Source organism: Nicotiana sylvestris, chromosome 9 (genome assembly GCF_000393655.2).
Source record: "Nicotiana sylvestris chromosome 9, ASM39365v2, whole genome shotgun sequence".
NCBI classification, from domain to species: domain Eukaryota; kingdom Viridiplantae; phylum Streptophyta; class Magnoliopsida; order Solanales; family Solanaceae; genus Nicotiana; species Nicotiana sylvestris.
In genome coordinates this window covers 3,027,870-3,055,866 of record NC_091065.1, presented here as the reverse complement: position 1 = coordinate 3,055,866, position 27,997 = coordinate 3,027,870, and the positions used below count along the sequence as shown (strand labels likewise).

The 27,997-nt window shown below is 38.9% G+C and overlaps 1 protein-coding gene across 1 annotated transcript; it reads right to left on the bottom strand.

Annotated features, from left to right (window-relative positions):
- Window positions 1-488: 488 nt before the first annotated feature.
- On the bottom strand, window positions 489-27,272 carry LOC138876963 (uncharacterized). The gene is made up of 4 exons (XM_070156248.1): window positions 27,044-27,272; window positions 26,694-26,872; window positions 702-755; window positions 489-659 (listed from the first exon to the last, which is right to left on the bottom strand). The coding sequence occupies exons 1-4, from the start codon at window positions 27,270-27,272 to the stop codon at window positions 489-491; spliced, it is 633 nt and encodes a 210-aa protein (XP_070012349.1).
- Between the last annotated feature and the right edge of the window lie 725 nt (window positions 27,273-27,997).

Below are 27,997 nucleotides of genomic sequence, written 5' to 3'. Positions count from 1 at the left end.
AATTCCACAAACCGTCTCATACCCTCCTTGTGCGCATATTCGCATCTTCATCTGATATACCTATTCCGATAATCCCTTTATGAATCCGAAGTCATTCTCTTTCATTCCTCCAAAGCTATACTACAAGCCGAAGATATCATAGAACCTTCCAAGCCTCCTTTCATAATTCGTTGCGACGCTCGATTCTTAACCATGCTTGTGGACTCGAAATCCTTAGGCACCATACCTTAACCTTTAAATCCACTAGGACCGTTATTAATAGTCACCCACTCTGACTTGGTCCCGAATATAGCCAACTCCAAGACTCTTCTAGAACATGAACACCCTCTCAATGAAGCACCCATAACTACACGAAGCGTAAATCCTAAACCTTCCCCAAGCCCGAACATAATTGATAAGGCCATTTATGGCACACATCTCTCAAATTACCACTTATATTCTTTCCCCTTAGCTAAAATAACTTGACCTTATGCCGATAGCCAGAAACCTCACAAGTAGATAACCATGTACCCAATAGTAGGCGGTGGGACTCTCCCACTTAGCTTGAAGCAACCATTATACAACTCTAGAACCCACCAAGATTCTTTCTTCATTGTTGACATGGTCTTGCAAAACCACTCGCCAAAATCCTCAAAATCTTTCTGTTTGACCTTCATGAACTATCTGGATCACCAACCATAACCATAAATTTGACCTATTACCTGATAACCAGTAAAATCCTTCGTAGAATCTTTTCCAACCACGCGATCACTGACCTGCTCACAGGAGATAACCCAGATGTAGAAGTTACATGCCAACATCTTCCAATGTCGCTGCACGAGGTACAATTATTACGACACCAATAACCCATCCTAAGTTCGTGCTCATCCACCAACCGTACTAGTCCGTCCGCTCCTTAGGGACATCAACTAAATGTGTGAAAATATCTTCCAATTCAAAGTCGTGTTGTATCCTTCTTCACATCAAGCAACTCCTTTCTATCATATCAAATCTACGGCCACATATTAGCCGATATTTCAAATTAAGACCATGGACCAAATCACCGTCCACCAAAATTCTCAAATAACTCTAAACTTTTCCTAAATGTGTGTAGTTATCCTACCGCTGAACCCATATGCTACTCTGCCACTCTCCCACTTTGGGCAACCTCACCTCTTTAAGCAACCACTCGGTTCCTGTTTTGCCACACTAGGACTTCTAGAAGTTTAATCACCACAAGACATTCCCCACATGTCCTTCCTTGTCCTTTGCTGCCTAGTTGTTGCCTTAAATTAATATCTAGCTCTGTAGCACTTGCACCAACAGATCGCTACTTAAAACCCTTTTGAAGATCATCTTTCTCGAACCGTCAACATTAGAAATACCAATTTGATCCTGATCTCTAATAGCCGCTTCTCCAATACTATCTTCCCATATCATGCCCCAAAGGCGAATTGTAGAAGTTCATGACACCGGCGAACTTAACACATACAATCGAGGACGATGACACCACGTCGCGGATAAAAATTCCACCACACTTGAAAACGCCAAGTCTCGTTACTATATCAACCCAAACCTGACCATTCAAAGTTCGACTGCCTTTCCTCCGCCGAAGATAAAATACTGAATCTTTGAATCCTGCACTGAGTAGACCTCCTTTCAAGTCATCTACTGGCCCAACACATGAGCAAGTATCCAACCATCACATCAACACTGAGCGATAACCAACCATGAGCATCATGGCAACCTGTGCATAGCCTCAAGCTCTCAGAAGTGAAGCTACCACACTGAAATGATGTAATACCCTTCCGCAAAGTGATGATAATAGCCCAACCAACTATGCCGGGAGAAACATCCCGTACCACATCTGTAGTACCATTAAAATTCCTCAATTCCGATTTATAATAAGCGTTTCGCGTGGAATAAGATTGAGTGGGAAGAAAACAAGGGCATAAGCCTCAAAGGAAATCAAATTGCACGATGAGGAATCAAGAGGTCCGATCCCACAATATTTAAACTATGCACTACCAGAGGGTCGAATGGTGCAAACTATAAATGCATCTATTACCCCACACGTGAATCATACATGCGACACAGTCAAATATAAATAAACAACCACCCCGCTCGCGAATCATACATGCGATGCAGGTACACATAGAAACACGCATTCAAACAGTCAATCAAGACTTCATCAGGGAAAAACAATTACCCAAAGAAATGGAAATTCTCTTTAACGGTCAAGAAAATGATGTTTAATTCCTTTAGAAATTCATTTACCTATCCAATATGATTTAAGCATTTTAAATCGACAACAAGATTCCAATTATTACAAGTAGAGTATGTTTTTGGGTCCTAGACTACCCGAACTTATGCATAATAGTAGCTACTCACGGACTCTCGTCACCTTGTGCGTACGTAGCCCCCACAAATAGGAGCACATATCCAATAAGTTTCCTATGAGGACAATTCCCTCTTACAAAGTTAGAAAGAAGACTCACCTCGCTCCGAAGTTCTATAACCGACATTCCACGCCCTTCCGAAGACTCAAATCGATGTACATTGCTCCAAAACTAGCCAATAATTATGTAAACTCATTAATGTATGATCAATTACATATTATAATTCAATTTATAATAATTCCTAACCCCGATCGAAAAGTTGACAAAATTGCCCTCGGGCCCACGTGCCCGGATTCCGAAATTCTTGGAAGATAAAGTTTACCCATAACCTCACGAATTCAAATATATAATTTACTCTCAATTTCATGTCCAAAATTGTGATCAAAATCCAAGAATACCAATTTTGTAGGTTTTCCTCAAACTCCCAAATTTCTAATTTTCATGCTAAAACCTATACATAATCAATGTATTTAACTCAAAATAGGTGGGGATAGCTTACCTTGTCGTTGATGATGAAAACCCCCACTTGAAGCTCTCCAAAAATCGTCCAAACAAGAGTAAAATGGAAGAGAATGGGCCAAACCCCTGTTTTAAAGAAATCGTACTACCTCCAGCATTTTCGCACCTGCGATGCATAGACCGCTTCTGCGGCGCATGTGCCACTTCTGCAGTCACAAACTCAAGTCCAAAATCTGTTTATGTGGTCTCCTCAGCGCAGATCCGCACCCGCATCTGCGAGTAAATCTCCGCACCTGAGACCATTCCCTCGCTTCTACGATCATGCACCTGCAGTCAAACTTGCTCAGGTGCAATTACACCAGAACTGATGCACTTCAGCCATTCCTTATGTTCCATTTTCGATCCATTGACCACCCGGATTCCACCCGAGGCCCCTGGAACCCTGTCCAAATCACACTAACCAGCTCCAAATCATTATGCGAACTCGCTCGAGGCCTCAAAAACAAGAAACATCCACTAAATCACAAATCACACTCCATTTCAAACTTGGTGAACTTTAGAACTTTGAACTTCCTCATCCGATGCCGAAACCTATCAAATCACCTCCGATTGACTTCAAATTTCGCACACGAGTCATATCCGACATTACAGACCTACTCCAACTTCCGAAATCAGATTTCGACCCCGATATCAAAAAGTCCACCTCCGGTCAAACTTCTTAAAAACCTTCAAATTTCTAACTTTTGCCAAATGACTCCAAATTGACCTATGGACCTCCAAATCCACTTCCGATCGCGCTCCTAACACCAGAATCACCATATGGAGATATTACTAGACTCTGAATCCCAAACGAACATCTATAGTATTGAAATTCATTTCAACCCAAATTTATGAAATTCTTCCAAAAATGCTAACTTCCAGAATAGGCGCCAAAATGCTCCCGGGTCACCCAAAACCCAATCCGGGCATACGCCCAAATCCGAAATCGTCATACAAATCTGCTAGAACCTTCAAATCACGATTTTGAGGTCGTTTACTCAGAAACTCAATCCTAGTTAATTCTTCCAACTTAAAGCTTTTGAAATGAGAATTCCCTTTCCAAATCCAAATCCGAACTTCTTAAATTTTGATTCTGACCTAACATACAAGTCATAATACCTGAAGTGAAGCTGCTCATGGCCTCAAACCGCCGAAGAACGTGCAATTGCGGTCCCAACTACCTTTTGGACCTGATTATTATGTTGACGTGACAAAGAATTTAGAAAAGGGTCAAATACGCCTTCTAACTATGGAAAATAAAATAAATTATTCTTATCCTAAATTGGCCAAATATATCAACAACCACTAAATCTTAGCCTTCGCTGATAAGTAAGCACTCCAACTTTGGGAGTGCACATAAAAGGGCGGATGAACATAGGTCGAAGCGGGTGTCACGTGAATTCTACTAAATTTGATGATAGATGATATGCGAAACGCATAAAATATGAAAAGAACAAAAGTGACTCCATTTTTAAAATCCAGTTATTAGTTCAGTGGTCTGGCTTCTAGTTTTCTTAGGGAATGTCGAAGGATTGAGTCAGCCTGCAAGCGCGAGCTTTCACTTTTTCCACCCCTTTTGCTAACAAAAAGAGAAAGCCGAAAATTTATGAAGTTGGATTCGAACGGCCAATTTAAGCTGCTAAATTAAGGAATAAAATATTAGGCCAAAATTTGTTTAATGATGAGAAGCAATAAAAATTAATTTTTTGACACTCAATTCAGAAACGCCGCTATTTTCGGATTTGCAGTTTTTAGATGTGTTGCTTGATGTTGGTCTACTCAGTTCCCATCTCTCTAGTCATCTCCCTCTTCTTCTATGAGTTGCCCTCTATTAATTAATTATGACACCATTACAAAAAAATCTTGCGTAAACAACTGTACATATATAGACACTTCAACTTGATATAGGTGTATCCTGTTGGCACTCGAAACTGACGTGGCATTGTGCGTGCGTTGTCTTCATATTTGAGCGCCTGAGATATAATTCCAAAGGCTTTTCTAGTTGATAAAGTTAGTGAGATTTCATTTTTACCCTTATAATCTACCTCTATTTTATTCCTAATGCCTCTCTACCATCCTTTTTCATTTTTAATTCTTTTCTCTCGAAACGTTTTTTTCTTCCCTTCAAAAATGTTCACCAATGAAATCTTAAACTCTTCGTCAAAATTAAACCCCTCTTCAACCAGATAGAGGCAAAATTTCTTCACTCTCTAATAATTGCGTTGTTTCTCCTGCTTAATGCACTATACTGTATCTCCCTCTATTTATTTAGATTTATTATATCATGATAGGAATAAATAAAACATAATAAAATTAGAACAAATCCATAAATATAGATAGAAAGTTAAACGTTCAGTCGAAATACTTTAAAATCAGAACCACCAGCAGCACCGTCCTCTACTTGGATCACTAACCCACGTAGGAGTGTATGTAACTAACCCATTAGACCTGCCGAAAATATGTATTTACGAGTTCAACTTTATACAAATTAAGGTGCTTGTATGTGAACTTTTAAAATTGGACTGCTTACTTACCAACTTAGGCCAAATTTAAGTGCATGTTTATGTATTACGTCTTTTAAATTTAGTTTCAAATATGCTCTTATCATAATGGAATGGTCTAACTCATTTATCTTTTTTTTTTTGGCTTCGCCTCCTCATTTCTTTATTTATCTTATTCTTAATAGCCCAAAATTAAATCTTTAAATACAAAGTCAACTTTCCCTACTCCATGGTTGTGTCTTTATTGGATATCTTAATATGTATTTATGTGTTCTTTCAAACTTTCCCTTTCCCGGTATTCCGTTACCAAATTTTGTTGATTATGTCCATAACTCTCAAATATTATTTATCGAGAATGCATAATTACCCCTTTAACTTGACCCATTTTTTTAATTACATACCTTAATTTGATGGCGGTCCTATAACTCCCCTAATCTTGTTTAAAGTAAAATTATTATCATCCCACGTGATTAAGATCAGAATTTAGTTGAGCAGTGATACTCACACACTGCACGTGTATTGCCAAGTCATTTTTTTTTAACTAAATGTAACTTTTTGCTTTCTTTTTTACTTTTTTCCCACCATCTTCCACTGATCATATTTTCACCATTTTGAACCACCAAACAACCATACAAGTCCCCCGATGTCTAATTGACAAATAAATGTGCCACGACCCAAATTCCGTATAAGGTCGTGATGGCGCCCAACACCGTTGTTAGGCAAACCAATACTAATCAACTAGTAAATTCTCATTTGAATAGTTAGTACGTGATAACTTTCCTTATTGATTAAGAAATTTAGAGTTTAAAATTTAAGCATAATTAAATGGAAGTAATAAATACGAATTGAAATCATGAAAGTAAACCAAAAGTCATAAGTCTACTAATGTGTGTTCCAAGACCTGGTATCATAAGTGTGTGGACAATCTAGTAGAATATACAAAACCATACTATCCTACTATCTGGAAAAGAAATAGACAGGAACATAAAGACAAAAAAGAGACTCTAGCTGTTGCGGAACGACTCAGAAGGGCAGCTCACCGGAAAGTCTCAAGCTGAGGAGTCCAAATCTACGCACTGGACTGATGGCCAGATGCACCTGCCTCAAAGCCTGTACATTCAAGTACAAAAGTGTAGTGTGAGTACATAAAAATATGTACCTACTAAGTATCTCGTATAACCTCGAAGAAGTAGTGACGAGGGATTGACTCCGACACTTACTAGGGCCAACAATATAATAATATGAAGTTCAACTGATAAATCATGATGTATGTAGATAACAACAACAAGCTCAATACAAGGATAATAACTGAAAAATCCTTCCACCATGCCTAAGAATTCAAACACCTTCTTTATTTAAAAACAGGCAAACTTTCAAGCAGTAAATTATGCAAACTATTAAGAGGTTTCAATTCTATTATCACACACAAATACCATCGAGGACGTTCGGCCCGATCCAACATAAAAGTAAATTGTTCACTGCCGAGGGTCAAACGGCGCAAACCATAGATGCATCTATTCATCCCACTCGCGAATCATACGTGCAACGTGGTCAAACATAATTTTATAATTTAAATCATAACACTTCCTTGATTCTATTTCAAAAATGAAGACAAATTTAACTAAAAGCCTTTAAATCCTTAGAATTTCCCCGACTTAATTCCTTTCATGATAATTAGCACACATATCAAATAATAGTATCCGCAAGGCATGGTGTAAACCTAAGATTACCCGGACATAACAAAATAGTAGCTACGTACGGACTCTCGTCACTTCGTGCGTACATAGCCTCCACAATAAATCATATTTAATTAAATTCACCTATGGGGAAATTTCTCTCTTACAAGGTTAGAAAAGAGACTTACCTCGTTTCGAGCCTACTTCCAACTCAAGAATGCGCTCAAACCCTCAAACCGGAGCTGAACAATCCGAAACTATTCAAATAGTATAAAAACCAGTCATTATATATTCACAAGTTCATACTCTAGCTATTAAAGTGATTACCCAAACCATATTGCAAGATTCCTAAAATTCACCCCGGGGCCGACGTGCCCGTATTCCGGAAATTTTCGAAGAAAGTTGTTACCCATGAGCTAAGGAAGATAAATATATGATTATCACTAAGTTTCATGGTCAAATTCATGGTAAAAATCTCATTCTTGCCAAACCCTAGGTTTTCCCCTAATCCCATAAATTTCACCTATCTTTACATGATAATCTATCCATAATCTAAGTATTTAACTGTGAGGACCCGGCAACTCGTCTCATGAGTTACCACTTCATTTCCCCCATTTCTGCTTCTTATTGCTTTGTCTATCGGTTCTAGGTGTGATTGGGTTGGTTGGCTCGGGTTCGGAAAGGTTTTGGTGAGGTTTGAGACACTTAGTCTCTTTTGAGGAAGCTTAAATTCAAAAAGTCAACCGGATGTTGACTTATGTGTTAGTGGGCTTAGATGTGAGTTTCGAGGGTTTGGATAGCTTCGGAAGGTTATTTGAGACTTAGGAGCGTGATCGACATGTGTTTTGGAGGTCCGGAGTAGATTTAGGCTTGAATTTGCGAAATTGGAATTTTGGCGTTTTCCAGTTGATAGGTGAGATTTTGATATAGGGGTCGGAATAAAATTCTGAGAGTTTCAATAGTTTCGTTGGGTCATTTGGTATGTGTGTGAAAAATTTCAGGTCATTCGGACGTGGTTTAGTATACTTTTTGATCAAAAGCGTAATTCCGAAGATTTTAGAAGCTTAGGCTTGAATCTGATGTATTTTGGATGATTCGATATTGTTTGAGGTGTTTTGAAGATTGGTACAAGTTTGAATGGTAGTATGTGACTTGTTTGTGCTTTTGGTTGAGGTCCTGGGGGCTTCAGGGTGATTTCGAATGGTTGGCGGAAGATTGGAATTGGGTTATGGCAGCTGAAGTTTTCCCACTGCTGTCATAACCGCACCTGCGGCTAGGGGACCGCAGGTGTGGTCTCACAGAAGTGAAGGTGGAACTGCAGAAGCGGTCTGTGGACCGCAGAAACGGAACCGCAGAAGCGGTTAAAGGGCCGTAGGTGCGGAATCCCTGGGCCAGAAGGTATAAAATGTTTCCTTCGCGAATTTTTGGCTAAGTTCTGCATTTTTGAAGACGGGAAGCGATATAGGGCATTGAATTCAAGGGTAAATTGAAGAGAATCAGTTGGGTAAGTTCCCTAAGCTTCATTACTTGAGTTTATGATCATTTTTCCATTAGTTAATCATGGTATTAGTGGAGACTAAGGGTTAAAGTTGGGAAAACTAGGGCTTGGTATTGGAGACCTGGATTTGAGGATTTGAGGGGCCATTTGTGGTCGGATTTTGAGAATTTTGATATGTATGAACTCGTGGAGAGGTAAGGAATCTATTGATGTAAATTTTATCGAATTTCGAGACGTGGGCCCGGGGGTCGGGTTTTGGTAATTTCGAGGTTTGTGTTGTAAATTGATTATTTTTGCATGGGCTTTGTTTCTTTAGCATATTTTGACATCGTGATTATGATTTTGGATAGATTTGATGCGAGTTGAGGCCGATTCGAGGGGCAAAGGTGCCGCAGGCTAGAGTTAGGACCGGATTGAGGTGAGTAATGATTGCAAATATTGTCCTAAGGGTATGAATACTCGGATTACACATCGTAGTGCCATATTGAGGTGACACACACACTAGATGTCGAGCGTGGGGTCGTGCACTGTTGGGGATTGTGACTTAGTCCATCCCAAATAATTGTTTTACCGCGTATTTGACTGAAAACTGTTTGCTATCATCATGTTTTTGACTGAATGCCATATTTGCGCCTCATGCCAACTATTTGGATACTTAGGGGATTCTTACTGATATTTCCTCACTATTTTGACTTTATGCTTGTACTCAGTCATGCTATATTCTATTATTTTCATAACTCAGCCATGTTTACTTTCCTTTAACACTTAAAATGATATTTTAAATGATATTTTGGGCTGAGCATCATATTTTACTGTTGCCTGAGTGGCTTGTGAGATTCTAACCGAGTAAGGCCGAGGGCCTATGTTGTGAGGAAACACTGATTATGATTATGAGACCAAGGGCCTGAGATTTGTATGCCACGAGATGGCTTGTTGATATGAGGCCGAGAGCCTATGTGATTATGCCACGAGATGGCTTGATATTGCGCTTGGGCCGTAAGGGGCCCCTCCAGGAGTCTGCACACCCCTAGTGAGCGCAGATACCCATTGTGATATGAGATAGAGCCCGAGGGGCTGGTATTGTTCCATGTGTTGCCCGGGGGGCTGATTCTGTTGGAATTGTGCCTGAGGGGCTATTCTTTATGTGTTTATCTTTTTCTAGTTGCCTGTCTTTTACTTGCTTAACTGTTTAAAAAGGGAAATTTTTAAGAAGCTTAAACTGAACTTAAGTGACTTAACATATTTTCACTATTCCATTGCTTTTACTGGCTTTTACTGCTTCTTTATAGCATGCTAACATGCCTTTACGTGATTTCTTATTGCTCAGTCTGCATTTATTATTATTACTCATTGAGTTGGAGTACTCACTTTATTCCTGCACCCCATGTGCAGATTCAGGCTCTTCAGGTCCTGCTTGCGAGGGTTGAGAGCTTCCAGCAGATTTCAGAGTTCACGAGGTAGCTGCTCGGCGTTCACAGCCCCGTGCTTCTCCCCTATCTCATTTCCTTTCTCTTGTTAGTGTTCTGTAATAATTTGTGTAGACTCATTCAAACTTGTAGTTTCTATGATAGATGCTTATGACTAGAGTCACCCTGATGTCGAGCTGTGTTGGTTTTATTTCCGCAAATTGTACTATTTCACTGCTTAACTGATGATTTAATCGTGTTAGAGACTTAAATTATGTATTTTTAATTATTAAATGGAATTGGGTGTTGTGTCAGCTGACCTTGTCTTCACGAGAGGCGCCATCACGACCGGGTCTGGGTTTAGGATCGTGACAAGTTGGTATCAGAGCCCAGGTTACATAGGTCTCACGAGTCATGAACAGGTTTAGTAGAGTCTCGCGGATCGGTACAAAGACGTCTGTATTTATCCTTGAGAGCCTGCAGAACCTTTAGGAAAAACTTCATATTCATGAAATTCTTGTCGTGCGAATCTGTTGATCCGAGTACTAAATTTCTGTTATTCTATTCTCTCATAGATGGTGAGGATACGTGCTACCGTTCAGGATGGACGACCACCAGTGTCGCGCCCCCTTTATCCCTCCCCTTTTTGACAGGGGAGGAGGTCCGAGTTTCGACATTCATGGGGTGTAATGACTTATTTCCTTTTGGGAATTGGGTATTTGAAGAGTCGCCACCTAACGGATTATGGTGCATTAGGGCACCTAGAGTGATTAACTCTTGGGTTGGTTTGCATTACTAGAGATTAGGATAAGGGATCGAAGTAACCTCGAGGGAAAGGGGTTAGGCACACCTCTTGGTCCACTACTGTGGGTCTCGGCCGAACTTATATTCACAAATTAGTCCATATAAACAGTTGAATCAAATAAGTTTCAAGTAAAGCACGTTAGATAACTCGAGTGACAAGATAAAGGTTTGAACAAGTTTAAATAAAGAGAGAGGATTTAGTAAAGAAGGGTCCTAGGTTGGTTGTCCTATAGGATCACCCCACGCAATGTCCGGTAAACACTACTCAATGAGGGGCTACACGTGACATTAACGCGTAGTCATCATATCCCATGTTTTCCCTTCCCATCCCCTTATTGGTCATGCAAAGCGAGTGTTTGGTCAGTGGTTCCTATTGCGTGCTGCTATCCACCCCTTCCCAGAGAGAGTTAGGACCCCTAAGGTTGAGAAAGGCGAAAACTCTAAGGCGACAGTCAAAACATTTAGGACTTTTACACATAATGGGAGCAACTAAGAGGCTCAAAGTTTCCTCCTCAAACAAACATACAAAGCAACATGACTCAAACACAGTTAAGGTCTTATTAATCAATGTCCTAAAGCAGGATATCTAAGTGAATATGCAGAAACAGACAAAACCTTTTATACTCAAAAGTTATACCCTAGTGATTGCCTAGGGACTCTTTTTAAAAGCATGTTAGAATCAGAAACATTAAGCGACAGAGACAGCTTCAGGGAAATGCAATTTTTGAAAACGCCCTAAGAATTGCCTATATGCAGAATATTGGTGTCTATGTTAATGCAGAAACAAATAGGTTTTCAAAATAGATTCCTTTAATACCTATAGGCATGATATCTAATTAGATTGAGGCAATTTTGAAAGAACTTGTTTTAGGAGATGTCAATACTTAATAAGACTAGTTTTAAAAATGAATGAGATAGAGTGAAGTTGATTTATTAAGCTAAATTAAATTATCAGACAGAATTGCGAGTAGAGATCCCTATAGGCATGATATCTAGGCGTATTATTGATTTTAAGCAACATATAGAAAGACTTATTACAACTGAATCGGAGTTGAGTCCTATAGGCATGACATCTATTATTGAACTGATTTAAGACATGATTGTTTGGAACCTATAAACATGGTTTCTAACATGACAAAATGCAGAACCTTATGAACATGATTTCTACTTGATGCAAACAGACTTAAAAATGAAACCCTATTGGCATGATTTCTATTTAGGCACAACAATCAGAGTCAAATGAGCAAACCTATGAGCATGTTTTCTATTTAGGCAAACAATAAGACTTTAAAAATAAGGTCCTAAGAGCAGAATTTCTACCCGTATTATCCTTTAAAGTATGCATCTACCCACCCTTTTACTAAATACCCAAATATCTGTTTACAAATTATTACAGGCCAATGAATGAATTACATAAGTAAAATAGAAAATCAAGAAGCTATTCTATAGGGAGCTTGCAATTAGGTCCAAGTTTCCCAAAGCCTCCAATGGTCTCATAAGCCTTAATTCCATAGAAAAATCAGAGTCTAGGTGCATCAAAGTTCCTTAAGGGTCTCAAGGACCCCGAGCAATGCTTACACCTAGACTTAGCAACCAAGAATTGAACCAGTGCTGTGTGGAAAGGCCAACATCAGTATGCTAGAGTTTAGAGGGCTCTCAAGAGGATCCCAAAGAAGTACACATACTAGAGGGGGTAGAACTTATTGATTAAGAGTAAAGTGAAAGTGCATGACACAAGTTGAAAAGGTTTATTAAAGACTATTAGAAAGTCTGTTTTGAAAGTAATTTGTAAAGCGACAGAGATTGTTTGAAAAAGTGGTTGGAGTAGTAAACAAAGCTCAAACACCTTAAGATAGGATCATACACAACTAGTTTAAAGAATCCAAATTAATTTAGTAGTCACACAGGGGTCAAGGGGTTTGGGACACAAAGACATTTGGCTGCAAACACATAACCCAACAAAGGTCTTAGGACTGGTTTAGACATGCTCAGAAACAGTTGATACTAGCATAGTCACAAACCAGTTAGGAAGAACACAAACATATAGAGGGGTGATAGGGATTTGGGGATCTATAGGATATAGAATGGTAAGTACACAACAAGTAAAAGGTAAATGGTAAGGCATGCTCAGAAACACACATAAGGGGAGTGTACTAATCTACAAGTTTCACAGCAGAACCACAAGTAGAAGCAAACTAGAAATAAGAGAAGCTGAAACAATAATAGAAGCATGTTGTTATTGGAACTTTGAATTAAAACTAGGACATACCAGTGAAGAGAAAAGTAAGCAGAATGAGTGAACAAAAGAGCATAAATGATTAGCATTGGCTTGTAGCCGGCTAACAATAGCAAAATAGCACAACAGAGAGAGAGAGAGAGAGAGTAGAGATTTTAGTAAGAGAGGTAGTTTTTGAACCCAAGCATTCGTTTTTGTGTTAATAAAAGACTTAGGGTATTTATAGTTAAAAATTGATAGTAAAATAAGGTAAGAATCATAGTAGCATAATAATTGAGGAACTTAGAATCAATCAATTAGAAAATCAAGGAAGTATTCCCTTAAATTAAGGGAGTTAATTCAAACGGTGAGAAACAACAGCATATAAGGCAAGAAAAGAAAAATCAGTACAAGACTAATTAAGGAAAGAATCAAAGTTCAGTAAGCATAGGGTAGTCAGTTAGGACTGAATTCAAAAAATCACAATTAAGGAAATGACTCAGTAAAATAAAGTACCATAGCAGATAAGGTAATGAAATCAGTCAATTTAAACAAATGAGCAGAATTCTAAGGTTTTAAAAGAAAACCTTTCAATCGAACCATCAAATAAGGAAATCAAAATCAATTAAAGAAAGGGTCACGATTCTATATTGCAACATATAAATGGAGAGGAACGAACAGACGTAGCAAACATGCAAGGTCAGCCATATCAACAGAAAGGAGCAAGGGATGAACAAATCAAGATGAATAACAATCACACGGAGGTGATACAAATATGCTAAAGACTTGGTAGAAAACCCATTAGAAGCATGGTAACCATCAGAAACTTAACAAAAATCAAGTAGTCAGGCTAACACACAGAACAAAACAAAGAAGATCTAAAAAATTAGGGCTTTGAACAAAGTCGAGTTGAAAAAGCATTAAAAACATAAAATTAGTCAAGATATGCGAGGAAAGAGGTTTAAACATAAAGAAAAATCGGTTAAACAAGTGTAGAAGAAACTCCGAGAAACCCTAATTTTAAAGAGAGTAAAACGGTTTAAAGTTGAGGATCTTTCAGAAGAAGTTCGAGAATAGTGCAAAACATAGGAAGAAACAGACTTAAAGCGTTAGAATTAGCACAGATCTAAGAGATTCAAATGAGAGTTAGGGTTTCAAAGGAAACCCAAATAGAAACGAAAGAACCTATTGTAAACTTCAAGGATCGTAATATATATGGTGTGATTTTGCCAAAATCACACCGGAGAAGCCATGAACAACAGAAATAGAAACCCTAGATCCAAATCGACATGGCCCAGGACCCTTGAAGGCCTCAGAGATGATGAGCAAGGTGGTGGAGGAGCCATTGGAGGCTTGGGGCTAAAAGGCAGTCGTCGGAGATGACCAGAGAAGGAGGCAGCGATTGAAGGGGATTAGGGTTGGGTTGAGAGATACGAGAGGATATGAGAGAGTTTGAGGGCAGCGGAGTCTCCGAAATGAGATAGGGTTAGGGGTCATTTGGAATTAAAAAGGAAAGAGCTCATTTGGACCATTGATCTGGGAGATCAACAGTTAGGATTTAACCGGGTAAATGGGTTCCGGGTTTGGGTAGGAGTTTATAGGGTCTGGGTAGGGTTTAACCGGGTAAATGGGCTAACATTGCAATTATATGCAATTTAGCTTAAAAATACTAAATATAATTGTAAAAATGCATAAACATTATATTATCCATATTTTGGCATAAGTGTAGATATTAAATGATTAAATCATCATAACAATTTATTGGGGATTTTATGCATGAAAAGGGAGAAAATAAATCAATTTAAGCCCTTAAAATTATAGGAAAAATTATAAAAACCTTGTGCATGCTTATATATGAATATATATGCTATTTTAAAGGTAGTTATGCATATTTAAAATATATAGGGAAAAATTAGGTATCAACAACTGCCCCTCTTTACCCGGGAAGGATGAAAGGGATTTCGAGTAAAGAAATGATGGTCAATTTTGACCAGATGGGATGTTTTGAAAGACAGAGGCTGAGCTCCAGTTTTTAAGTTGCCTACATATCCCTTGTTTTATAGGAATCAGGCCATGTGTAGTTTTGGATTCACTTGTGGAGTATGCCGATGAAATTATTACAAGAGCGAAACGAGATGTAGAAGTGGCTACGATGCGCTGTTAAGGCTCGGGACGGTTGGAGGGAACTGGAGCGAGATCGCTCCTGCTAGGATAGTAGTTGCTTACTGTTACCTGCCAATAAAAGATGCTACAAACGTATTTGTGAAAATTTAAACATGATGCAAATTCCCTTCGGACTATGAAGGGTGTGTTCGGACGGTTAAAGATGACGTCCTTGGATCATGACGTCCTGGCCATGAATTGTTTAGTGAGGGGTTCATAGGCCATGAAATGGTGTTCTCGGGCCATGAAAATGGTGCCTCCGAACCATGACGCCTTTGAATGATGATATGCAAATTTGAGAGATCCTCAGGTCATGTCATGGTGTCTGTCACGCCCCAAAATCCGAGGAGCGCGACCGACGCTCAACCGAGTAAACCCGGCTGAGCAAGCCTGTTAGGTTTCATTCTACCCAAAGTAATTCATAAATAATTAGGAGATGGACTCCGTTAATCATACTTAGTAAGTATTTCATTAACAACTTCCATTTCATTTCCATTAGCAGCTTAAATCATAATTATCAAAATATTACAAGTTTTATAAATCTTTGCCAAATATCAATATTTCTACTTTAATTCCAATACCCAACACTACCCACAACCTGTCTACGGAGCCTCTAAACACAACTGAAGAGTAATGTAATATGGAAATGCCGGTAACAAGGCTCCGGCTATACCTCAAATACAAAGTACATGATGGACAGATGAAACAGGACCCTGAAACGAAGTGGGGCTCACCAAGTCAGCTGAAAGGATGATGCGGCACTAGCTGCGACCAACACTGCCTGCTATAGAGACACCTACATCCATTAAAGACATAGCACCCCCGGCAAAAGGGATGTTAGTGCCATCGAATAACACTAGTATGTATAACTAAACACCATCTACTTAGAAAGAACATTCATACAAGAATAAGAAATCACAAGTATAACTCAAAACTTTAAACGATCACCACATTATCAAATAAAAGAATCATACAACTTTCACATCATTTTCCCATAGTTTTTAGTTTGGGGCATTTCACACTATTCATCATTTGTTCACAATACCACCGCTATCTTGAGCGGAGTCCGATCTTGACCCGATCGGCTAGGTTGCCTCATTTGAGACATATACTTCAATCACAATCTCATTTTCTCTTTTTCCCGGAATTCATTCACAATACCACCGCTATCTTGAGCGGAGTCCGATCTCGGCCTGATCTGCTAGGCCGCCTTTCCAAGGCATTGTTCCCTTCGCATTAGTCACTTCATTACACATATATATCATTTCATAGGCACTTGGGGCCACAACTTATCACATTATCCTTGGCACTAGGCCACATTTTTACATCGTTCCCATATTCAACATTAGCTTTTCCACTTAGGACAGTAGGTGCACACAAGAGCAGTTTAAATCATAAGCATAGATAAGACTCCATGTAGATGGCACAACAATGCAACTTCAATCTAAATTTAAGGTCTAAGTATTTCAATACATGATTCATATTCCATAATTCACGTTTCACATTGTCCCCATTTTTAACATTTACTTCGCCACTTAAGATCATAGGCGCATACAAATGCAATTTAAATCATAAGCATAGAGAGGAATTCGTCAAGTTTGGAATATTAGTCCCAAAGTAACATTGGCATGACATTTAGGCATTTAGCACATAGATCATGTTCTCCACACATCCTCTATTTACAAAGAATAACACATTAAACACATGAAGAAGTACCTACCACATACATTTTCACAATAATAATCCACTTAGCATAACAAGTACTGCATCAATCACGTTTCGAACTTACAACATTTACACGGACACCATGGAAGCTCAATTTCTAAGAGACAGGGTTTTAGCCATACATACCTTAATAGAGCTTTCCATAAATCTATACAATACACGAACACCTCTAGCAATAACAATCTATAAGGAGATACCGGAAATCGGTTAATAATTAGGAAGATTATCCATGGAGTAAATCTCTTAGAAATTTCATCAAACACCTAGCATGTGAAGTAGACTACAAGGTTTAGAAATGACAATTCCTTCCCCCCTCAATGAATTTTAACATGAACTTCTCATATTAGTTTTTTTTAACATCACATACTACAATTTAGTCCCACATGCATGGCCTATTTCTGACCCCCCCCCACAACATATTTGGACCTTTAACCTATTGCATGAAGTTTTAAAAGTAGGACTTACCCGGATGGAGGACAATCTATGGTTATCTTCCTTGATCCTTGAAGATTCGAGCAAGATTTGGATGATTATGAAGTTAGGCCCCTCCTTTATCTCTCTATATGCTCTCATCTCTCTCTAAAATCTGTAGAAAGTGACCCCAAATGAAGCCCCGAAGACTATATATTAAAATGGGGTCAGGTTATAAAAATAGGATAAATAAACCTCCAAAGTCGGGTCTGCGATCGCAGAATGGACCACAAAACAAGAATGCTGGCCGCATAATGCACCGCAAAATCAGCGCCCAAAACTGGGCTACACTGGCCCAGTTTGCGATAGAAATGCGACCACAAAGTCCGAAATGCGACAGGATTTGCGGTCGCATATTTGACATAGGATCACATTTTTCCAGCCTTTGGTAATTTGACCATAACTTTGTGTAGGAGTGTCCAAATGATGAACGGTTTGAAGCGTTGGAAATTAGACTTAAGGATCTTTCATATGATAGGTTGTTCATCAAATAAAACTTTATACATATTTAGATAGGCTCGTTCAAAGTGGGGGCTTGTGCGAACTCATTTGAAATTTAGCCTATTATGAACTTTTCCAATTTAACTTAGGCTTAGTCCTTTCCCTGGACCCCAAATTACTTACCACAAGACTTGTACACTTATTTACCAAATCCAATTGATTTCCACCATATTAATAACACATAAAATATTATAATAAGCCTACGTGGCACAGTGAAATCCTAGGTTACTTAGCGAAATTTTCCGGGGCCTTACATTCTCCTCCCCTTTAGGATCATTCATCCTCGAATGAGGAGTAGAGTCCGCCCCAAACACTTTAACATCACATATCTCTTTTCTAACCTACCTCAAGTCCCTAAATTTTGACTAACTCCCAAATTTTTCAGAAATTTCGGCAGCATATTCTTTGTATCTAGGCCTATCCACCTGTCAGAGAATCACCCAAATCCATCCTAAAACTCATCCATAACTTGACAAAGCACCACAATGTATATATTAATAACATGAACCTTAGAATTACAAGCACTAAATTATCATGATGATACATGGATATGGACTGCACATTTTTAAATTATAACACCTAGAAGGTACTTTTCAAATCAAAACCAACTGTTATACAATCAAGAGAAAATACCTTATTTCCACAATACTCTTGGCCTTCAATGTGGCCTTTTATACTTATAGGCTCTTCCATAACCCATTCACGGAAACAACCCCAACCTCCAAACTTATCTAACAAGGATGACAGCTAGATACCTCGCATAAGCTAACTATCTATTAACATTCACCTTCAATAATTTTTGCCAGGATGATACACAAATGATCTCCACATACCTTCTTAGACATAGACATATGAAAACACCAATTTATGAGGAACAACTATGGGGAAACATCATACTCCTAGTGCGACCTAATGGGAAATGCGCTTACGTACCCTTCATCATCAGCTCACATAACCTCTACATGGGAGAATTTTGAGAATAACCGGTTCACCCTCCTAAATTCTAAATCTCTATGCAAACACCTAAACTAAACTCGTGGTGACCTTCACGAATTACTCTAAGATGTGCTATAGTAAATTGACCATAAAATTACCTACTGAATATATGTGATCACAGGATAGCTTTGACACGTTTGGAACTTCAATACCAAATAGATCTAATACAGTAAGGAGCAACAGAGTTCAAGATTGGGATGGAATTATTCAGGAATCCATTTATGCGCTGAGCAGAGTATTTCATGAGGTTACATACTAAGAGACATGAAGATTTCTATTAATGAGGCTGGCATGGTCTAATCCAGGTGACTACATCAATTATCAGATAGATGAAGCATAGTGGTAACTAATATTCTTAGATAAGGTGGATACCATGTATGTGAACTTGAGATTTTTAAAGAGGTGATCAAGTAGGATGCACCAGTTGTGTCCCTGAGTGTAAGGTATGTAGTTGAGCTCAAATGGTAAAACTCTTGGAACATGGGTGTGATTGAGGCCGCAAATGAAATACGTGAAATTTGATTTCACTCCTAACAATAAGCGACACAAGGACATTATGCCACAACCACATGAGGATGGAAAAGAAGTCATCTACTTATGAGATTATCATAATTCAAACAATCTAACCCTTCCCAAGGTGGTGGAATGCCAGAGGTAGCAGAATTCCCATACATGATAATGACGTTGTCAATACTCCTAGAACCGAGTGAGCAGAGAGCCACATAACCTCATCAAATCCGACCCATTCATGACTTTTCTGAAACGGGGACACACTTTGGTTTGAAATCATGGCAATTTAAGCTTGCACTTTAAGACAAATCATTACTTTTGAAACCCATGAGACAATCCCTCGTAGTCCTAGAGAATCGTCAACAATGGCAAGAAAGTACTTAAAATCATTATGAGCTGGTATAGAATAAGGCCTCGAAGCGACCATATGACTAATTATGAAAGGGTGAGAAGTCTTGATGCACTTATCAGAGAAGAGTAACCTAAGTTATCTAGTCACATGGACAAGTAGAGCAGGTAGATGATTGTTTAGGAGAAAATCTCATAAGGAGTCCGAGCAATATCTTTTTATCCTAACAGAAGGAGCATACCCCGACCCTTGACACCATAAGGCATAAAATTAGATTCACGAGGAGAGTTACAAGATGAAAATAGATAGTAAGGAAGCACAACTAAGAGTACATCTTGGAATCGATAAGCTTAAATAGAGTTGAAGACATTAGAAGCCTCTAGGATATAGGAAATTTTCCCATTCTCAGACGCTTGTAGAGTACATAAAAGTGAGGTTAATTAAATCAGATCATATAGTTGGATAACTAGTCGAGACATTGAGATAATATCGCATTGAAGATTACGGGTAAACAACACATGATGCAAGGCAAATGAAAAGAAAGTGAGAGAGCTTATAGCAGTGACCTTTACATTGTAACTACTAGGAAAGGTGATAATATAAAGCGATTACGAGAAGCTACATTTTTGAAAGAAGATCTCTGTATGTAGTCACATGATGTATAGCTTCAGAATTCAAAAATCCAATTATATTTAGCAACTCCATTTCAAAATGAAACACTATAGCACACTTCTACACAACCAACTATTACCAGTCAAATTGAGAGACACTGCAAGACTTGACTGAGAGAGAAGCTTTGGCATACGAATGTGTTACTAGGTGTATTGCTCCTTGGCGAACCCAAAACCAAAAGGTGAGAGTTAGACTAATAAGCAGATCGTTAGAGCAGCACATGTGTAGATAATCCATTATCGAAAGGAGATTATTCAACCTCAGCAATTGTAGCATGCTATCAACCCTTGATGAATTTGAAGTAAGGTGGGAACCCAACGAGATAGTGTAAAATGATCATGGAATATTTGTAGATGTTCATAATGAGTTCTTCATGGGTTTGGACTTGAGGAATACCTAGATACTAATGAAAGACAGAAAGACAAGAGAAACAGACGTTGTGCTACGATAAGATAACCTCCAAAGGTGCGCTTGGTCTTGATGGAGAGCCTAGTAAGGGTCCTTACGAGAAAGGAAGTGTTACAATGACACATATAAAGATATGTTCTCTCATGGTTATTGAACAAGTGTTGGGAAACTAGCACAATGAATTCACTAACTAAAGAACACAATGAACACATGTTGTGGAGATGTAAAGAGAAAATAAACATTTGTTATAAGCTGGACATACTTTTGCTATATTAACCCCCAATTGTAATATACGACCACGCCACAAGCAACCACAATACTAGGACAAAGTGAGCTACTTACTGCGGGATGTCCCAAGTGGACACGAAAGTTATACCAAGATGGTGACACAAGATCTTCCTATGATGGGGATGCGAGGATCTCAATTTTTAGAGAGACTTTATGCACACGATGACCATTTCGATTGACATGCACTCATGTGATAGGTGTTAAGTTATTCTCTTATGTTACTAGACAATGAAAAGGTTTTATGATGATACTCGCAAGAAAGTAGATTGACTGATCAAACCATATAAGCCATATATACAACTGAGTAAAAGAGTGACTCGAGAAGGATCACAACACTGGGATGCTTTACATGGAACTTGATACCACATAGGTAAACTTTATGATGGTGCATGGATAGTCACAAATGAGCAGACGTTGTCCATAAAAAAAGATTTTGTAAGAAATTCATCGGATATAATCCCTTGTTGAGAATTTAGGAAAGCAAGTCGGAAGTGCTAATCCTAGAGTCATAACTCCATTCAAGGACACAATTATAGAACTTAATTCCACGAGAATGTAAATAAGAGGATTTGTAATAGAGTGGAATCACGAATAATGCGTCTCGTTCAAAGAGTCGATACATGTAATGTTTTGTTATTCAACACCTTGTTAAGACCATGTTTATGAGAATTCTTCAATAAGGATGTACACATGCAATGAGTAAAATTTTTGTGTTGTTTATAATGATGTACTAGGGAGTGACTTACTTGGTGACTTTAGGTTGATAGGGCAATAACTTAATCGATGCCCCTCGACTCCACATCCCTAACACACAGCGGTAACATACCAATATACTACATTATCTGGTGGTACAGTAAGATTAATAGGAATAAGGGCACTCCCCTCTTAGCGATAGGTTCTACCAATCCCTCCACAGCTTAATACATTCTCCTAACAAGTCCTTGGGCAATCCACTCGAACTCAATGGTGAGATCACTACCCTCTCATAAATTTAAATTCGCGGATTATGGTATCATGATTACTCATTTTGAGAGTAAGGCATAGAGAGAAAACTAACTCCCTAACTTGAGCTCTATCACACGATTGTAGTATCAAGGAAGGGTGAAATTCCTAAATGTCCGAATAGCCTCCAACTTATAGATGTGGTCTACTACACACCGATAAGAAGGACTCTACTAGACACGGATCCGAGACATCCTAGGACACTTTAAAACCTTAGGCTCTAATACCAAGTTTGTCACGCCCCAAAATCCGAGGAGCGCAACCAACGCTCAACCGAGTAAACCTGGCTGAGCAAGCCTGTTAGGTTTCATTCTACCCAAAGTAATTCATAAATAAATAGGAGATGGACTTCGTTAATCATACTTAGTAAGTATTTCATTAACAACTTCCATTTCATTTCCATTAGCAGCTTAAATCATAATTATCAAAATATTACAAGTTTTATAAATCTTTGCTAAACATCAATATTTTTACTTTAATTCCAATACCTGACACTACCCACAACCTGTCTACGGAGCCTCTAAACACAACTAAAGAGTAATGTAATATAGAAATACCAGTAACAAGGCTCCGGCTATACCTCAAATACAAAGTACATGATGGACAGATGAAACAGGAACCTGAAATGAAGTGGGGCTCACCAAGTCAGTTGAACGGATGATACGGCACTAGCTGCGACCAACACTGCCTGCTATAGAGACACCTACATCCATTAAAGACGTAGCACCCCCGGGAAAAGGGATTTTAGTGCCATCGAATAGCACTAGTATGTATAACTAAACACCATCTACTTAGAAAGAACTTTCATACAAGAATAAGAAATCACAAGTATAACTCAAAACTTTAAACGATCACCACATTATCAAATAAAAGAATCATACAACTTTTACATCATTTTCCAATATTTTTTAGTTTGGGGCATTTCACATTATTCATCATTTGTTCACAATACCACCGCTATCTTGAGCGAAGTCCGATCTCGAACCGATCGGCTAGGTTGCCTCATTTGAGATATATACTTCAATCACAATCTCATTCTCTTTTTCCTGGATATCATTTGTTCACAATACCACCGCTATCTTGAGCGGAGTCCGATCTCGGCCCGATCTGCTAGGCCACCTTTCCAAGGCGTTGTTCCCTTCGCATTAGTCACTTCGTTACACATATATCATTTTATAGGCACTTGGGACCACAACCTATCACATTATCCTTGGCACTAGGCCACATTTTACATCGTTCCCATATTCAACATTAGCTTTGCCACTTAGGACAGTAGGTGCACACAAGAGCAGTTTAAATCATAAGCATAGATACGACTCCATGTAGATGGCACAACAATGCAACTTCAATCTAAATTTAAGGTCTAATTATTTCAATACATGATTCATATTCCATAATTCACGTTTCACATTGTCCCCATTTTCAATATTTACTTCGCCACTTAAGATCATAGGCGCATACAAATGCAATTTAAATCATAAGCATAGAGAGGAATTCGTCAAGTTTGGCATATTCGTCCCAAAGTAACCTTGGCATGACATTTAGGCATTTAGCACATAAATCATGTTCTCCACACATCCTCCATTTACAAAGAATAACACATTAAACACATGAAAAAGTACCTACCACATACATTTTCACAATAATAATTCACTTAGCATAACAAGTACTGCATCAATCACGTTTTGAACTTACAACATTTACACGGACACCATGGAAGCTCAATTTCTAAGAGACGGGGTTTTAGCCATACAAACCTTAATAGAGCTTTCCATAAATCTATACAATACACGAACACCTCTAGCAATAACAATCTATAAGGAGATACCGGAAATCGATTAATAATTAGGAAGATTATCCATGGAGTAACTCTCTTAGGAATTTCATCAAACACCTAGCATGTGAAGTAGACTACAAGGTTTAGAAATGGCAATTCCTTCCTCCCTCAATGAATTTTAACATGAACTTCTCATATTAGTTTTTTTAACATCACATACTACAACTTAGTCCCACATGCATGGCCTATTTCTGACCCCCCACAACATATTTGAACCTTTAACCTATTGCATGAAGTTTTGGAAGTTGGACTTACCCGGATGGAGGACAATCTATGGTTATCTTCCTTGATCCTTGAAGACTTGATCAAGATTTGGATGATTATGAAGTTAGGTACCTCCTTTATCTCTCTATATGCTCTCATCTCTCTCTAAAATCAGTAAAAAGTGACCCCAAATGAAGCCCCAAAGACTATATATTAAAATGAGGTCGGGTTATAAAAATAGGATAAATAAGCCTCCGAAGTCGGGTCTGCGATCGCATAATGGACCGCAAAACAAGAATGCTGGCCGCATAATACACCACAAAATTGGCGCCCAAAACTGGGCTACACTGGCCCAATTTGCGACAGAAATGCGACCGTAAAGTCAGAAATGCGACAGGATTTGCGGTCGCAGATTTGACATAGGATCACATTTTTTCAGCCTTTGGTAATTTGACCATAACTTTGTGTAGGAATGTCCAAATGATGAACGGTTTGAAGCATTGGAAACTAAACTCGAGGATCTTTCATATGATAGGTTGTTCATCACATAAAACCTTATATATATTTAGATAGGCTCGTTCAAAGTGGGGGCTTGTGTGAACTCATTTGAAATCTTAGCCTATTATGAACTTTTCCAATTTTACTTAGGCTTAGTCCTTTCCTTGGGCCCCAAATTACTTGCCACAAGACTTGTACACTTATTTACCAAATCCAATTGATGTCCACCATATTAATAGCACCTAAAATATTATAATAAGCCTACGTGGCACAGCGAAATCCTATGTTACTTAGCGAAATTTTTCGGGGCCTTACAATGTCTTCCGGCAATGAGGATGGTGCCTTTAGACTATGACACCTTTGGACAGATTGGTGATGTTTCAGCCCATGATTATGCAATAATATGATGTAACAAGACAAGGTTTAGTCTTGCGAAGTAGAGGGCAGAGCTTAGCCCGATTGAAAAAGCAGGTAGATAGTAGTAGAAAATAGAGCAATATTGGTGCAAATAAGGATAATGCTTAGTCCCGTGCAAGTGGGGAGGCAAGTATTAGCCTTATACAAGCAGGGAGACAAGGATTAGCCTTATGCAAATATGGAGTCGGGGCTTAGACTCATGCAAGTATAGAGGCAAGGATCAGCCTCATGCGAATATGGAGTCAGGGCTTAGACTCATGCAGAGAGAAGGCAATGCTTAGCCTTATGAAAATATGGAGTCCGGGATTAGACTCATGCAAGATTCGGAACGGCTTAGTCCCATGCGAATGGAAGGCAATGCTTAGCCTTATGTAGATATGGAGGTAGAGCTTAACCTCATGCAAGATTCGGGACAGGGCTTAGTCTCATGCAAATGGAAGCCAATGCTTAGCCTTATACAGATATGGAGTCAGGGCTTAGACTCATGCAAGATTGGAGACATGACTTAGTCTCATGCAAATGTGGAGTCATAGATTAGACCCATGCAAGTATGAAGTCAAAAATTAGACTCATGCAAATATGGAGTCAAGTATTAAACTCATGCAAATGTGGTGTCCGAGATTAGACTCATGCAAATATGAAGTCAGAGATTAGACTCATGCAAATGCAAAAAAAGAATAGCAGATAAGGGTAGAGTATGTCTTAGCTAGGATATATTCAGTGTCTGATGGCCGGATGGATGGTGAATTTGCTTTATGTATACATGTTTCACGAATCCTACCGTTACGTCAAATGTGCCTCCGTTCAAAGAAAATTTATAAGTTTTATAAGGGGAGGTTGGTTCTTGCTTCGTCTGCCAGCCTTGCTCTGCTCCGCTCTGGAAGCCCCTTTCGAGTTCCCCTAGGTAGCACCTGATTGTTATGGAAAATAGAATTTTTCAAAAATATGCATTCATTGATAAAATAGAATCGTTTTGGAAGTGTATTGATATATCAATTAACTTTTGATGAACTAGCGACTGTGACGCATTCCAAAGGCATTACAACTCTCTTATGTTGGAATTTTGAGGGTCCTCCTCAAAATTCTGCCCCAGTTTGGTAGATGATTTTTAACCATTTGCGGATGGTGGACCTTGCTGAATCTTCTTCAAAATTTTGAGAATCCTTCTCAAAATTCTACTGCAGTTCTTGACTGGTGACTGACTTCCTGGCATGTGATGATGCTGGCTGGACTTGTTCCGGAATTTTGTGGACCCTCCTCAAAATTCTGCCCCAATTTCTGATTCTAGGGGAAGATGAAAATTTTATTATGATATGACCGAACCCATAAGGCTTCCTACGTATAACCTCTTAAACGGGAATCAGGTCAAGCATAGTTCAATTACATCAGAAAAAGAGATGTGAAATAATCTAGGCATAGTATCTCTTGACTGCATCTGAATTGATTGGTTTTGGCCAGATCTCTCCATCCATCTCTACAAGTATGAGTGCTCCTCCTGTTCGTACTCTGTGAACCATATACAAACCTTGCCAGTTGGGAGAGAATTTCCCTTTTGCTTCATCTTGGTGTGGGAAGATCTTCTTTAATACCAGCTGCCCTGGTGCGAACTGTCTTGGTTTGACCCTTTTGTTGAAAGCTCTGGACATTCTGTTCTGATATAGTTGGCCGTGACATACTGTGTTCATTCTCTTTCCATCAATAAGGGCCAACTGTTCATAGCAACTTCTTATCCATTCTGCATCGTTAAGTTCAGCTTCCTGTATGACTCTTAAAGAAGGAATCTCTACCTTGGCTGGGATGACATCCTCAGTACCATAAACCAACATGTAGGGGGTTGACCCAGTTGACATGCGAACTGTGGTACGGTACCTTAACAGAGCAAAGGGTAAATTCTCATGCCACTGCTTGTGATTCCCTACCATTTTCCTTAGTACCTTCTTAATATTTTTGTTGGCGGCTTCTACGACTCCATTCATCTGAGGTCTGTAGGCGCTGAAATTTTTGTGCTTGATTTTGAAAGTTTCACATATATCTTTCATTAGATCACTGTTGAGGTTGGCGGCGTTGTCAGTAATAATGGACTTAGAAACTCTGAATCGGCAGACAATACGATCCTTGACAAAATCTGCGACGACTTTCTTGGTTACAACTTTGTAAGATGCAGCTTCTACCCATTTTGTGAAGTAATCAATGGCTACCAGAATAAACCAGTGTCCGTTTGAAGTCGTGGGTTCAATCAGACCAATAACATCCATTCCCCAAGCAGCGAATGGCTAAGGTGAGCTTGTTGCATTGAGCTCGTTTAGTGGCACTTTTATCATGTCGGCATGCACTTGACATTGAAAGCATTTGCAGACATACTGAATACAATCCGTCTCCATGGTCATCCAAAAGTAACCTACCCCGAGTATCTCCTTGGCCAGAATGAAACCATTCATGTACGGGTCACATGTCCCAGCATGCACATCCTCAAGTAGCTTAGAAGCTTCCTTTGTGTCGACACACCTTAGCAAACCTAAATCTGGAGTTCCTCTGTACAAGTTCCCTCCGCCGTGGAAGAAGTGATTTGACAACCTCTGGAGCGTGCGTTTTGAATGTGATTTGCATGCTCTGGATATTCTCCTTTTGATAAGTACTCCTTGATGTCATGGAACCAAGGCTTTCCATCTACTTCTTCCTTGACATGAGCACAATATGCCGGTTGATTACGGATCCGCACCAGAATGGGATCAATATTATTCTTATCTGGATGTTGTATCATTGATGACAAACTGGCTAAAACGTCGGTGAACTCATTTTGAATTCTGGGCACATATCAGAATTCTATCTTCGTGAACCTCCTTTTCAATTCCTGCATATGGTACAAATATGGAAATATCTTGGAATTCTTGGTAGCCCATTCTCCTTGCACCTGGTGAACAAGCAAATCTGAATCGTTGATCACCAACAACTCTTGAATGTTCATGTCGACTGCCATGTT